The sequence below is a fragment of the Pseudoliparis swirei genome, chromosome 12 (assembly GCF_029220125.1).
Source record: "Pseudoliparis swirei isolate HS2019 ecotype Mariana Trench chromosome 12, NWPU_hadal_v1, whole genome shotgun sequence".
In the NCBI taxonomy this organism is placed as follows: Eukaryota; Metazoa; Chordata; class Actinopteri; order Perciformes; family Liparidae; genus Pseudoliparis; species Pseudoliparis swirei.
In genome coordinates this window covers 21,788,223-21,803,406 of record NC_079399.1, presented here as the reverse complement: position 1 = coordinate 21,803,406, position 15,184 = coordinate 21,788,223, and the positions used below count along the sequence as shown (strand labels likewise).

The 15,184-nt window shown below is 50.7% G+C and overlaps 1 protein-coding gene and 1 long non-coding RNA gene across 2 annotated transcripts; one reads left to right on the top strand and one right to left on the bottom strand.

Moving 5' to 3' along the window:
- Positions 1–2,339: 2,339 nt before the first annotated feature.
- Positions 2,340–3,938, bottom strand: LOC130202721 (uncharacterized). The gene is made up of 2 exons (XR_008833393.1): positions 3,616–3,938; positions 2,340–2,682 (listed from the first exon to the last, which is right to left on the bottom strand). It is a non-coding gene; the product is annotated as an uncharacterized LOC130202721 (long non-coding RNA).
- Positions 3,939–4,267: 329 nt separating this feature from the next.
- LOC130203060 (serine/threonine-protein kinase pim-1-like) lies at positions 4,268–7,513 on the top strand. The gene is made up of 8 exons (XM_056428950.1): positions 4,268–4,271; positions 4,518–4,715; positions 4,801–5,169; positions 6,078–6,289; positions 6,381–6,644; positions 6,735–6,915; positions 7,025–7,186; positions 7,294–7,513. The coding sequence occupies exons 1-8, from the start codon at positions 4,268–4,270 to the stop codon at positions 7,383–7,385; spliced, it is 1,482 nt and encodes a 493-aa protein (XP_056284925.1). The 3' UTR covers positions 7,386–7,513.
- The last annotated feature ends 7,671 nt before the right edge of the window (positions 7,514–15,184 follow it).

Genomic DNA, 15,184 nt, shown 5'->3' with positions numbered 1-15,184 from the left:
TATAAATATAAATATATATATATATATGTGATATAATGTTATGAACCCAAACACGAGGGCGTTAGTGTGGGGGATGTCCACAACAAATATAAAGCAGAACTAGCGGTTAGTTATTCCGTGGTTGATGAAGGAAATGATAACGGTCTTTACGGACACGAGACACGGAGATAAGCCCCGCCCCTCGCGAAGCGTCTCGACGCTTACGGCGTGAACACGGCAAAAAATCGCATCGCTTTTGGTGTGAACCCACCTTTAGACCTTGACAAGGCCTGCTCGCATTAGCATTAGCCCCCCTCACACAGCAGGGGGGCTTCTGTGATCCCACACCTTCACTGTGGTCTTCAAAGCGGGGGCAGCTTTTAAGTGAGTCAGGAAACTGCCAGGGTTCAGCCGGCGGCTCGCGGCTAACGGTACAAACGACGGCAACGGTGCAACGTCGCGTGTGGCGCCTTAAAGGCCGGCCGGTAAATCCACAGCATCTTGAAAGGTTCCGACAGGATACAACGAGAAAAGAGAACGACCCCGACTGGAGGCGCGCTCGCTGCCGAAGAGTCAGAGGCAGTCGAGGAAGGAGTTAAATAAGAGGACGTTTGAGTGGAGACACTGAATGAGGCTGAAGTGTCAATTTAAGTATCAGTGTTGAATGAAATTGGAACGTCAGTTGAAGTGTAAGTGACGAATTAAGCTGGAAGTGTCATCTGAAGAGGAGGACCAGAAATAAATGAGTGGCAGCTCAAGTGGAACGGCTTAAATGAAGAGGTCCGTTTCAGCTGCGGAACAGAGACACGGTTCTCCTCAAGAAAACTGAAGACCTGTGACCTGAAAGGGGTTGAAGTGTCACTCAAGAGAGTGTCTCTTTACCTCCACTGCATCCATTTTGACACTTCTTCTTTTTTTTTATATGGTGCTATTTTTATAATGAGGTTTCTTCTGGCTGAAGTGATGCAGACTGTCAAGAGGATGACACCGTGAAGGTTTCCGACCATGAAGACTTAAAGCACCTCCACCTCACTTTTTTTTCTTTTCGCTCTCTTCATGTCCGTCAAACAGACCGCAGGACGTCTACCGGTGTGGAGATGCAGAAACAATCCACGAAACGGACACACGATTTAGACAAAGTAAAAATAAAGCAAAATAAAAAGACCAAACTTTCAAAAGTGAGGATGTAATATAATGATATAGTGTAGATGAAGGATTGATCTATTCTTACAACTACATCTTCTTCAATTCTTTACATTATTTAATTATTTTTACGGAAAGATTCAGGCACCAATCTCCAGGTCTGAAAAGTGAAGACAATGCGGAAGTTCCTTAAAGCTGCTTTCTCTCTCCTGACCATCAGGGGCGACTCCTCTGCTTGTATTGCAGTCTATGCTTCATGTGTTAAAGCTGCATTATTTCTCCTGACCACCAGGGGGCGACTCCTCTGGTTGTATAGAAGTCTATGCTTCATGTGTTAAAGCTGCATTCTTTCTCCTGACCACCAGGGGGCGACTCCTCTGGTTGTATAGAAGTCTATGCTTCATGTGTTAAAGCTGCATTATTTCTCCTGACCACCAGGGGGCGACTCCTCTGGTTGTATAGAAGTCTATGCTTCATGTGTTAAAGCTGCAGTGTCTCTCCTGACCACCAGGGGGCGACTCCTCTGGCCCTTGCCGCACTGTACAGACAGCAGCATCCCTCTCGGTCTCTTTCCACTCGTCCCTGTTTCAGATCTGTCATTCAGGTTGATCTGATTATTATTATAACACCCCACCCTCCCTCTCTCCTATAATGTGTTCTTCTCTTCTTCTTTCCTCTATCTCCCTCTCCTATAATGTGTTCTTCTTCTTTCCTGTCTCCCTCTCTCCTGTAATGTGTTCTTCTTCTCTTCATCTCTCCTGTGTTCTTCTCTACTTCTATCCTGTCTCCCTCTCGACTATGTGTTCTTATCTTCTATCCTCTGTCTCCCTCTCTACTATAATGTGTTCTTCTCTTCTTCTTTCCTCTATCTCCCTCTCTTATGTGTTCTTCTTCTTTCCTGTCTCCCTCTCTCCTGTAATGCATTCTTCTTCTTCCCTGTCTCCCTCTCCTGTAATGTGTTCTTCTTCTTCTCTTCTTTCCTCCATCTCTCCTATATGTGTTCTTCTCTTCTTCTATCCTCTGTCTCCCCCTCTACTATAATTTCTTATCTTCTTCTTTCCTCTGTCTCCCTCTCTCCTATAATGTGTTCTTCTTCTCTGACTAGTCTTCCATGTCTACTGACGCCTCTCTCTCTCCCTCCCTCTATTAAATAAAAGTAAACACACTGATTTCTGTTGAACAGTACGGTGTAATGCGAAAGGATAACACAAATGTCATTGCTGTTCTGAATAATATTTATTAATACAATATACATAATAGAATGTGTGTGTGTGTGTGTGTCAGAGAGAAACCCAGATGAATGGGTTGCAGTTTGTGGAGGACTTATCATGGACAGAGAGTCGACAGCAGTGTGTAAGAGTGTTTTGTGGATGTGTGTGTGTGTGTTCATGTCTCTATGTGATGGATTTTTGTGCACAAGTTCATACGTCTACTCCTGAGCTTTTGTGAATACAATAGGAAAACAATCCTTTTTATACTGTATGAATAAAACAACTTCCAGCTGACGTGTCGTCCATTGAGATGTGGATCACATGTCGGAGGTCAAGCTGCTGCACACTCCTGGAAAAAATAAAAACAAACGCAGACTTTAGCCATAGAGCAGTCAACACATCTCTTTATGACAACAATTACATTACATTACATGTCATTTAGCAGACGCTTTTATCCAAAGCGACTTACAATAAGTGCATTTCAACCTAGAGTACAAACTAAGAACAACAAGAATACAGAAAGTAACATTTCTTCAAGATAGTCGAAATACAAAAATACCATAATAAGAGCTATTTAAGTGCCACTGAAGTACTAATCTGTGTTTTAATCCAGATGTAGTCGGAAAAGATGTGTTTTTAGTTTCTGGCGGAAGATGTAGAGACTTCCTGCTGCCCTGATTCAATTCAGTTTATTAGTATAGTCCATTTTCATGAATTACAAATTAGTCTCAGAGTGCTTTACAATCTGTACACATAGACATCCCTGATCTTTGACCTCACATCAGATCAGGAAAAACTCCCAAATAACCCTTCACGGGGGGAAAAGGGAAGAACCCTTCAGGAAAGCAACAGAGGAGGATCCCTCTCCAACACCACCTCAGATTAATGTCAGACTGGATAAATATGAATGAATACTATTTTGACAAATTAAGCAACGTGAGCCAACCCTATAGCCTCGTGTTATGTAGACGTGTACAGGTAAACACCACTCTACTACTATTATAACACTCAGTGTTAACGTGGAGTGCCCTATCCATAGCTGCTATTCACTTAAAACATCAGTAACGCTTCACTATATGATACACTAACATATTCAAGAGGTTAGTTAATACATATATTTATGGCAGACGTACTTTGAGGTGCTAAAGTAGGTCCTGGCAGCGTCATGGCGCATGCGCTGTGCAATGCAGCTCGCTTCAGAAGCATTTCCAGGCACCGACCGTAACCACAAATAGTCCATTAAGCCATTTATTATTATAACCCAATAACAAAACCTACTTACCCGCGTGTCTCCGACAACCACCCTTCCCGGTTTCCGCCGTCCCGAACACCAACAACGCAGCTCGCGCACCGGCCAATTCAACGACTGACTGCGCTGCGCGCGCACCAACGGACGAGCCCCCCACTTGTCACGACATCGCTCTGAGGCCACTCTTAGACACCGGGTTGTTCACGGGAGTAGGAATATGTATTAGCCACGGCCATTGCACGGAGGTTCCAACCACCCCGAGGACCGCCGCCGAGCGATCTTAAACACTTCCGGGACACGTGATACGGTGACGTAACAGACACGTTAGGTTAAGTTTCTCACGTTTTTATTTTTTCGATGACATTTGCCTAGAAATAAAAAAAAATTAAATACCATGACTTTTCTCTAGATGCACAGTATTTTATGCACTGCATGAATATTGTCCAGTGGATACCTCCATGTTTACTTTTAAACTGTACACACAGTTTCCTTTGATCGCCCCTCATTTGCATATTACGGAACACTGTGACGTCACAGACGGTGACGTCACAGACTGTGACCTCCCACAGCCACGACATTAAAGCCACTAAAAGTACCTTCCCTGGCAATTTCCTCATATATTCTCCAGCCTTGCAGCAACCAGCACTAAAGTTTTTAGAAAGGTCCTCAGCAGTCTTCAGTTTTAATGGGTAAAGTACTTGGAAAGCTCTACACACCTGTGGAGAAGGAAGTCGTCCCTGCAGAAGTGAAGGAAGAAGTTAACGAATATTGGGAAAGCCCACGGAGGTGGAAAGACAGCCAACTGGATCTCACAATTTCTTGCAGTAGTTGGTGTTCCAGCTCAGGGGACTCGAGTGATGGGGAAAGCTCTGAGAAGACGGAAAGCAGGGGACAGGACCTCATCCCCTGTGACAATGAGTTGCTGTCTCCCTCAGGGGACATTGGTGTCGTCGTCCCTGTAGGAGTGAAGAGGAAACGAACGGAAGATGAGGAAAGCCGAGAGAGCAAGAAAAGCAGGGGACAGGACCTCATCCCCTGTGACAATGAGTTGCTGTCCACCTCAGAGGACATTGGTGTCGTCGTCCCTGTAGGAGTGAAGAGGAAACGAACGGAAGATGAGGAAAGCCGAGAGAGCAAGAAAAGCAGGGGACAGGACCTCATCCCTGTGACAATGAGTTGCTGTCCACCTCAGAGGACATTGGTGTCGCTGCCCTGTAGGAGTGAAGAGGAAACGAACGGAAGATGATGAAAGCCGAGAGAGCAAGAAAAGCAGGGGACAGGACCTCATCCCCTGTGACAATGAGTTGCTGTCCACCTCAGAGGACATTGGTGTCGTCGTCCCTGTAGGAGTGAAGAGGAAACGAACGGAAGATGAGGAAAGCCGAGAGAGCAAGAAAAGCAGGGGACAGGACCTCATCCCCTGTGACAATGAGTTGCTGTCTCCCTCAGGGGACATTGGTGTCGTCGTCCCTGTAGGAGTGAAGAGGAAACGAACGGAAGATGAGAAAAGCCGAGAGAGCAAGAAAAGCAGGGGACTGGACCTCATCCCCTGTGACAATGAGTTGCCGTCCACCTCAGAGGCCATTGGTAAGCTTTGTGCCCATATTTTAATTATTATTCTGCTATAAATGATTTAAGAGACATCGAATGATCATCTTGTCTTTTAGTTTGAGGGACTTTTCGTCCTTGTTTGTGTTGTGATTGTCAGTAAACTCATGTTGTAGGATGTTTTCTCTCATCTCATTGGTAATTGGTGTTGTGTGTTGTGTATGCATGTGTGTTGTATATGTACATACACTACCGTTCAAAAGTTTGGGATCACCCAGACAATTTTGTGTCTTCCATGAAAAATCACACTTTTATTTATCAAATTAATATAAAATATAGTCAAGACATTGACAAGGTTAGAAATAATGATTAATATTTGAAGTATTAATTTTGTTCTACAAACTTCAAGCTCAAAGGAAGGCCAGTTGTATAGCTTATATCACCATCATAACTGTTTTCAGCTGTGCTAACATAATTGCACGGGTTTTCTAATCAGACATTAGTCTTCTAAGGCGATTAGCAAACACAATGTACCATTAGAACACTGGAGTGATCGTTGATGGAAATGGGCCTCTATACACCTCTGGAGATATTTCATTAGAAACCAGACGTTTCCACCTAGAATAGTCATTTACCACATTAACAATGTAGAGAGTGTATTTCTGATTAATTTAATGTTATCTTTATTGAAAAAAAGTGCTTTTCTTTGAAAAATAAAGTCATTTCTAAGTGATCCCAAACTTTTGAACAGTAGTGTATATATTTTGTTTTGTTTTGTATTTTACTTTTATTTTACTTTGTATACTTCTATATCTTTCATCCCTGTTTCTTATATTTTGTGTTTTGTTTTTTATTCTTGTGTGTTTGGTTTATTGGTGCTGCTACTGTCACGACAAATTTCCCCTTGGGGATTAATAAAGTATATATCTATCTCTATCTATCTCCAGAAAGCACAAACACACCCGAGGCAGCTGTGAGCAACAAGAGAAGCGTCAACGGGAAGAGGAAGGCGGTCGCAGATGACGGACCGGTTCAGAAGAAGAACAGGACTCTAGACGCGTCAGCCATGTTTAAGGCCAAGTACCTGCAACAGAAGAAACTTGGTGAAGGAGGATTTGGATGCGTGTATGCTGGCATCCGCAGAGTGGATAACCTGCCGGTAAGTGTTCTTAACATGTTCTTGCACACATATGCAGACACACACACACAGTCACGAAGTTTAACCAAAAAGTCTTGTTTGTATCTCCTAGGTCGCCATCAAGCATATCGACATAGACGAAGACCTCTTCTTTCACGAAGACAGTAATGGTATCAACATCCCCATGGAGGTCGCTGTCCTATTGAAACTAGAGGCCAACTCGGAGCGACATTCAGCAGCCATTGGCCTGCTGAACTGGTACATCATAGAAGAGAAGCAGAAGCTGATCCTGGTGATGGAGAGACCGATGCCGTCCGTAGACCTCTTCGACTACATTCAAAGCAAAGGAGGCGTCTTGAAGGAAACGGAAGCTAAGGTAAGCTGCTGTAGTCAGCTCAGTCACAACCATAAAAACATGTCCATGCATTCTCCTCTCTGATCCCTCAATTCAATCTTTGTCTTTCAGGATATAATAAGGCAGTTAGTGAATGCAGCCATTGAGCTCCAGCGGAACAACATTTTCCACCGGGACATTAAGGTGGAAAATCTCCTGATTGAGACCTGCATCGAGTCGCCGCGAGTTCGCCTCCTCGACTTCGGTCTGAGCTGCTTCGACGACGGAAAAGAAGTCCATAAGGAATTTTGCGGTAAGAAGTCAAGCTTTACTCCTGCTCTTTATTAACTTTACCCATCGGTGACTTTTACATTGAAACAAAGTTCCTCCTTCTCACGTCTTTTTATGTCTGTATATTTTAGGTAGTTTCGCCCCCCCAGAGTGGTACAGTCAGGAGGAATATAAAGCCGGACCCACAACAGTATTCACGATCGGAGTGGTCATGTATTTCATGCTCCACAGAGTGACAGTCAGTCGGTTCAAGTCCTTTCGGAATCTGAAAAGCAGCTGGTGGATTTCCGAATGTAAGTAAAACATACACAATTAGGTCGCATAAAAAAATCTGTTCATTTGAGTTCATGTTGTGATGGATCACAGGACCTCACCCTTTCTTATTCTCCTTTGTCTACAGTTTGCAGAGATTTCTACAAGAAGTGCATGGATCGGGACCCGGATGAGCGGTTCACCCTGGAGCAGCTGAAGAATCACCAGTGGCTGAGATGAGCCAGACGGGACACCGGGCGCTGGAGGCGGAGGGTTGAGCCCTGTGTGTTTTAAATTGGAACATATGTGATATATGTGATCTGGTGGCACCTGGTGTGCCATTAGATAGAGTAAGCCCCGGGGGCTGGAGCCGGCGAGGGGCACGGGGAGCTGGACCTAAATTGTTCCGGAGGGTTGAGCCCTGTGTTTTAAATTGGAACATATGTGATATATGTGATATATGTGATATATGTGATCTGGTGGCACCTGGTGTGCCATTAGATAGAGTAAGCCCGGGAACTGGGGACGGCGGCGGGACACCGGGAACTGGAGCCGGCGACGGGACACCGGGAACTGGAGCCGGCGACGGGACACCGGGAACTGGAACCGGCGACGGGACACCGGGATCCAGCGACGGGACACCGGGAACTGGAACCGGCGACGGGACACCGAGCCAGCGACGGACACGGGAACTGGAGCCGGCGACGGACACCGAGCCAGCGACGGACACCGAACTGGAACCGCGACGGGACACCGGAGCCAGCGACGGACACCGGGAACTGGAACCGCGACGGACACCGAGCCAGCGACGGGACACGGGAACTGGAACCGCGACGGGACACCGGGAGCCAGCGACGGGACACGGGAACTGGAACCGCGACGGGACACCGAGCCAGCGACGGGACACTGAACTGGAACCGGCGACGGGACACCGGGAGCCAGCGACGGGACACCGGGAACTGGAACCGGCGACGGGACACCGGGAGCCAGCGACGGGACACCGGGAACTGGAGCCGGCGACGGGACACCGGGAGCCAGCGACGGGACACCGGGAACTGGAACCGGCGACGGGACACCGGGAGCCAGCGACGGGACACCGGGAACTGGAGCCGGCGACGGGACACCGGGAACTGGAGTCAGCGACGGTACACCAGTAGCTGGAGACGGCGATGGGACACCGGGATCCAGCGACGGGACACCGGGAACTGGAGCCGGCGACGGGACACCGGGATCCAGCGACGGGACACTGGGAGCTGGACCCGGCGACGGGGCACCGGGATCCAGCGACGGGACACCGGGAACTGGAGCCGGCGACGGGACACCGGGAGCTGGACCCGGCGACGGGACACCGGGATCCAGCGACAGGACACCGGGAACTGGAGCCGGCGACGGGACACCGGGATCCAGCGACGGGACACCGGGAACTGGAGCCGGCGACGGGACACCGGGATCCAGCGACGGGACACCGGGAACTGGAGCCGGCGACGGGACACCGGGATCCAGCGACGGGACACTGGGAGCTGGACCCGGCGACGGGGCACCGGGATCCAGCGACGGGACACCGGGATCCAGCGACGGGACACCGGGAACTGGAGCCGGCGACGGGACACCGGGAACTGGAACCGGCGACGGGACACCGGGAACTGGAGGCGGCGACGGGACACCGGGAACTGGAGGCGGCGACGGGACACCGGGAGCCAGCGACGGAACACCGGGAACTGGAGGCGGCGACGGGACACCGGGAGCCAGTGACGGGACACCGGGAACTGGAACCGGAGACGGGACACCGGGAACTGGAGACGGCGACGGGACACCGGGAGCCAGCGACGGGACACCGGGAACTGGAACCGGCGATGGGACACCGGGATCCAGCGACGGGACACCGGGAACTGGAGCCGGCGACGGGACACCGGGATCCAGCGACGGGACACCGGGAACTGGAGCCGGCGACGGGACACCGGGATCCAGCGACGGGACACTGGGAGCTGGACCCGGCGACGGGGCACCGGGATCCAGCGACGGGACACCGGGAACTGGAGCCGGCGACGGGACACGGAGCTGGACCCGCGACGGACACCGGATCCAGCGACGGGACACCGGGAACTGGAGCCGGCGACGGGACACCGATCCAGCGACGGACACCGGGAACTGGAGCCGGCGACGGACACCGATCCAGCGACGGACACGGGAACTGGAGCCGGCGACGGACACCGGGATCCAGCGACGGACACTGGGAGCTGGAACCGGCGACGGACACCGATCCAGCGACGGGACACCGGGAACTGGAGCCGGTGACGGGACACCGGGATCCAGCGACGGGACACTGGGAGCTGGACCCGGCGACGGGGCACCGGGATCCAGCGACGGGACACCGGGATCCAGCGACGGGACACCGGGAACTGGAGCCGGTGACGGGACACCGGGATCCAGCGACGGGACACTGGGAGCTGGACCCGGCGACGGGGCACCGGGATCCAGCGACGGGACACCGGGAACTGGAGCCGGCGACGGGACACCGGGAGCTGGACCCGGCGACGGGACACCGGGATCCAGCGACAGGACACCGGGAACTGGAGCCGGCGACGGGACACCGGGATCCAGCGACGGGACACCGGGAACTGGAGCCGGCGACGGGACACCGGGATCCAGCGACGGGACACCGGGAACTGGAGCCGGCGACGGGACACCGGGATCCAGCGACGGGACACTGGGAGCTGGAACCGGCGACGGGACACCGGGATCCAGCGACGGGACACCGGGAACTGGAGCCGGCGACGGGACACCGGATCCAGCGACGGACACTGGGAGCTGGACCCGCGACGGGCACCGGATCCAGCGACGGGACACCGGATCCAGCGACGGGACACTGGAACTGGAGCCGGCGACGGGACACTGGGAACTGGAACCGGCGACGGGACACCGGGAACTGGAGGCGGCGACGGGACACCGGGAACTGGAGGCGGCGACGGGACACCGGGAGCCAGCGACGGAACACCGGGAACTGGAGGCGGCGACGGGACACCGGGAGCCAGTGACGGGACACCGGGAACTGGAACCGGAGACGGGACACCGGGAACTGGAGACGGCGACGGGACACCGGGAGCCAGCGACGGTACACACACACGCACACACACACACACACACACATGTCTAATTTAAATTTAAACATAAACTACATACCTGCAAACTCATGAGGGGTGAAAAAGGTGACAACGTGAGGGGGGTGCAGGTGACTTTATTTTTGTCGCCACACCACATCCACGTTGTTTCATGACACCTCAAAGCTTTTATAACTACGGTCTTTTGATTGTTCTGACCACAAATCTAAATAATAATAACAAACATTTTAAGAAAAAAAGTCCTCCACTCTCAGAAAACATACACAAATATGTTGCAGGAAAAAATCTGTTAATTTGAGTTAACATTGTGATGGATCACAGGACCTCACCCTTTCTTCTTCTGCTTTCTCTACAGACGGGAAAGATTTCTACAAGGCGTGCATGGATCAAGACCCGGATCAGCGGTTCACCCTGGAGCAGCTGAGGAATCACCCGTGGCTGAGTAGTATCACACACACACATACACACACACAGGTCTCAATTTTAATTTAAACATAAACTACACACATAGATTGCAATGTCTAAGTGTCCTTGAGTAAGACACTGAACCTAGATTGCTCCGGAGGCTTGAGCCCTGTGTGTTTTAAATTGGAACATATGTGATGTATGTGATATATGTGATCTGGTGGCACCTGGTGTGCCAGTCATTAGTTCAATGAGTTCAAGCTAAACACCCCAAAAGATAGAGTAAGCCCTAAATCTAGTTTTAGATCAGGAAGTAGAAAAGAGAAGTGGTCCCTGTTGGACCAAACTTTAACTTTAATGTGACGAGGTCCGAATTTGTACTTTAACGTCATACCTGCAAACTCATGAGGGGTGAAGAAGGTGACAACGGGGGTGGGTGGGGGGGGGGGTGCAGGTGACTTTATTTTTGTCACCACACCACATCCACGTTGTTTGATGACACCTCAAAGCTTTTATAACTGCGGTCTTTTGATTGTTCTGACCACACAAAAAAACGGGTTTTCGTTTCCTGCATTACAACAGCATTAAAGCAGAGGAGAGACGGAGGAGAGACAGAGGAGAGACGGAGGAGAGACGGAGGAGAGACGGAGGAGAGACGGAGGAGAGACGGAGGAGAGACGGAGGAGAGACGGAGGAGAGACGGAGGAGAGACGGAGGAGACGGAGGAGAGACGGAGGAGAGACGGGGGACAGACGGAGGAGACGGAGGAGAGAGAGGAGAGACGGAGGAGAGACAGAGGAGGAGACGGAGGAGAGACGGAGGAGACAGGAGAGACGGAGGAGAGACGAAGGAGAGACGGAGGAGAGACGGAGGAGAGAGGAGGAGACGGAGAGACGGAGGAGAGACGGAGGAGAGACAGAGGAGAGACGGAGGAGAGACAGAGGAGAGGAGAGACGGAGGAGAGACGGAGGAGAGACGGAGGAGAGACGGAGGAGAGACAGAGGAGAGACGGAGGAGAGACGGAGGAGAGACGGAGGAGAGACGGAGGAGAGACGGAGGAGAGACAGAGGAGAGACGGAGGAGAGACAGAGGAGAGACGGAGGAGAGACGGAGAGAGACGGAGGAGAGACAGAGGAGACGGAGGAGGAGAGACGGAGGAGAGACGGAGGAGAGACGGAGGAGGCGGAGGAGAGACAGAGGAGAGACGGAGGAGAGACGGAGGAGAGGAGGAGAGACGGAGGAGAGAGACGGAGGAGAGACGGAGGAGAGACAGGAGGAGGAGAGGAGGAGAGACGAGGAGGAGAGGAGGAGGAGACGGAGGAGAGACGGAGGAGAGGACAGAGGAGAGAGAGACGGAGGAGAGACGGAGGAGAGACGAGGAGAGACGGAGGAGAGACAGAGGAGAGAGGAGGAGAGACGGGGGAGAGACGGAGGAGAGACGGGGAGACGGAGGAGAGACGGAGGAAAGACGGAGGAGAGACGAGGAGAGCGAGGAGATACGGAGGAGAGACGGAGGAGAGACGGAGGAGAGACAGAGGAGACGGAGGAGAGACAGAGGAGAGACGGAGGAGAGACGGAGGAGAGACGGAGGAGAGACGGAGGAGAGACAGAGGAGAGACGGAGGAGAGACGGAGGAGAGACGGAGGAGAGACGGAGGAGAGACGGAGGAGAGACGGAGGAGAGACAGAGGAGAGACGGAGGTCATGAAGTTAATTAGATCCAAATCCTCAGAAACATCCAACGAGGCCCAACGCCTGGCAGATCTGAGAACAGCTGGTTACTGTCAAGATGGTGTGTGTGTGTGTGTACGTACGTGTGTGTAAGTGTGTGTAGGGGTGTCTGTGTGTATACGTTGTGGCAGACCAGGGGGAAAGCAGAGCAGACAAGGCCCAGGAGGCGGATCCCAAAGCTCAGGTTGGGGGAAGTGATCCACGGGGCGTACCTCCCAGTGCAGGGGCTGCAGCCAATGGGCACATGGGAGTGGTCACACCTGCAGCCCATCAGCTGATGAGAGACACAGACTATATCTACCCTCCACTGGAAGGCATCAGGGAAGAGCTGCCTGAACAGGAGAGAAGAAGGAACGTTGGAACATCAGGAGAGGAGCCGCAACAGACCGGAGGGAACTGGACCCTCTCACCTCTCTCCTCTGCTCGGCCCATACAGGAGATCGGAACGTCTCCCACCAGGTGTGAGACCAAAGACCCGACCGGGAAGAATCCTTTGTTGCCGTTAGATGCCCATTCCCCCCTTCTCCTATACGTTTTATTAAAAGACACTTTATTTTGCGCTACGTCTCTGAGTCAACTGATTTTATACCGAATCTCACCTCCAAGTCCCCCGGGTCGCCACAACGTGTGTGTGTGTGTATGTGTGTCTACCTGTGTGTGTACATGTGTGTACGTAGGGGTGTCTGTGTGTATACGTGTGTGTACTTATGTGTATGTACGCGTGTGTATGTGGGTGTACGTGTGTGCGCATGGATGTGTGTCTACCTATATGTGTGTGTGTGCGCAACAGAAGCCAGTTAGCACCACGTGGCTCATGGGAGTCACGTTTCTTCCCTCTTCAGTAGCTGTGAGGCTGGAGGACGTTTGGTGTGTGTGTGTGTGTGTGTGTGTGTGTGTGTGTGTGTGTGTGTGTGTGTGTGTGTGTGTGTGTGTGTGTGTGTGTGTGTGTGTGTGTGTGTGTGTGTGTGTGTGTGTGTGTGTGTGTGTGTGTGTGTGTGTGTGTGTGTGTGTGTGTGTGTGTGTGTGTGTGTGTGTGTGTGTGTTTCCAGGCCAACATCAAGGGCAAACAGGGAGCGCCAACATGGCTTCTTGTTGTGCTTGTTGTTGTTGTCTCCTGAAGGTTAATATCGCTCTATGTATTATTTGTCTCTCCATATGCCTCTGAAGTCAAGCAGCAGCCAATCACGCGTCAGCATGGTGAGCTCGCCCTCGGCCCCTCGCTCTGGGAGTAGATTAGGGCCCCGATGCCCGAGGTGTGGGCGTCCTGGCTCGGGGCCACATGCACTTCTGCACTCCTCTTCCTCATCTTCCTTCCAACATGGCCGTCACGGCATCAATAACACCAGCGGGAGGCTCATGACCGATGGAGACTGTTGTCCTCGAGCTCAGAGCAGAAGAACACGTTGAGCCTGCAGAGATCCCCCTGGAGACAGATGTTGTCCCCTGGAGGAAAGAGGACGCTCTTCATGATCAGTGACATGTGCAGAAACTGCTGAGTCAGCTGTGTGGCGAGCTACTGCCCCCTAGTGGCCATTCCGCAGTGGTTCTGGTGGATGCGTCTCTTCTTCACGGCGACACCTTGAACTTCTTTGGTTGGAGTTCATCCTCTTTGCTCTCTTTGGTTTGTCGTTCCTCGTGAATACAACCTTGTATTATGTGTATACGCGTTGCCTTGGTTACAGCGTGTGGTTTATATGTTGTGTGTGTGTCGTTTATTGGGATCTACTGACAGAAATAGAATTAAAATGTCAATAGCAATTGTTGTGTTTCCGTTCTCTTAGAATGAGATGTTTATCTCTAAGGACTCAGTCAGTCACCATGTTTTCTACAGGAGCCCAGAAGGGACAAAACAAACACTCGTTCTAGATGTCACAGCAGTTCTCCACACGGAACAATTAAGATGCATCTGGAACTGATTCTTCCGAGTGATGCCATAGAAGAACCATTTCTGGTTCCACAAAGAACCTTTCAACCCAGGGTTCTCTAAAGAACCAAAAAAGGTTCCTCAAATGAAGAAGATGGTTCTTGATAGAACCACACAGCCTTTTAAATAACCATTTAGGAACCATTATGTGTCTGTGTGGGCAGCCTCACCATCATACAGGGCCCCTAGAATAAACTATACATCGTGTATATTACCAAAGCATTTCACTTGAAGCTTTGAAATATAAGTAGACAACTAGAGAAGAGAAGTAATGTGTGTGTGTATATATATATGAGCTCCTACGAGTGTAAATATTAATTTGATGACATTCATATATACATATATACTCAAATATAGCATTAGCATCTTATCACAATACATTGTACAAGTTAATTAAAAAATATAGTCACTAAACATGTTGTCAAAGCCAAAATAAAACTTAAGTAACAGCCCGCACTGTTGCTATGACAACACGACGAGCAATCGCCACCAGGTGTCACTTGCATACAGTTTTACTCTGCATGGCTACCAGGATGTATTTAGACATGATGTGTGATACACTAATGAATCACTGTGCTGTTTAGCCTGCAGGCAGGTCAGGGGTCAACTCGGGGGGTCAACTCGACTTCATACACACACATTACTACTTGCACATTACTACATGCACACATATGATAGATGTTTTCCTCCTCTTACACGTGTCAGTCATTATATTGTCTCTGTGGCTGTGACTCTTTAATGTCCACACGCAGCTTCTCTGACCTACTTCCAGCATAACGTGTTTTCATAACTTCACAACATGATTATAATGTGTAGCACAGAGAAATAAACACACAAGTGGGCCTTGCTGTGTGTAGGTGT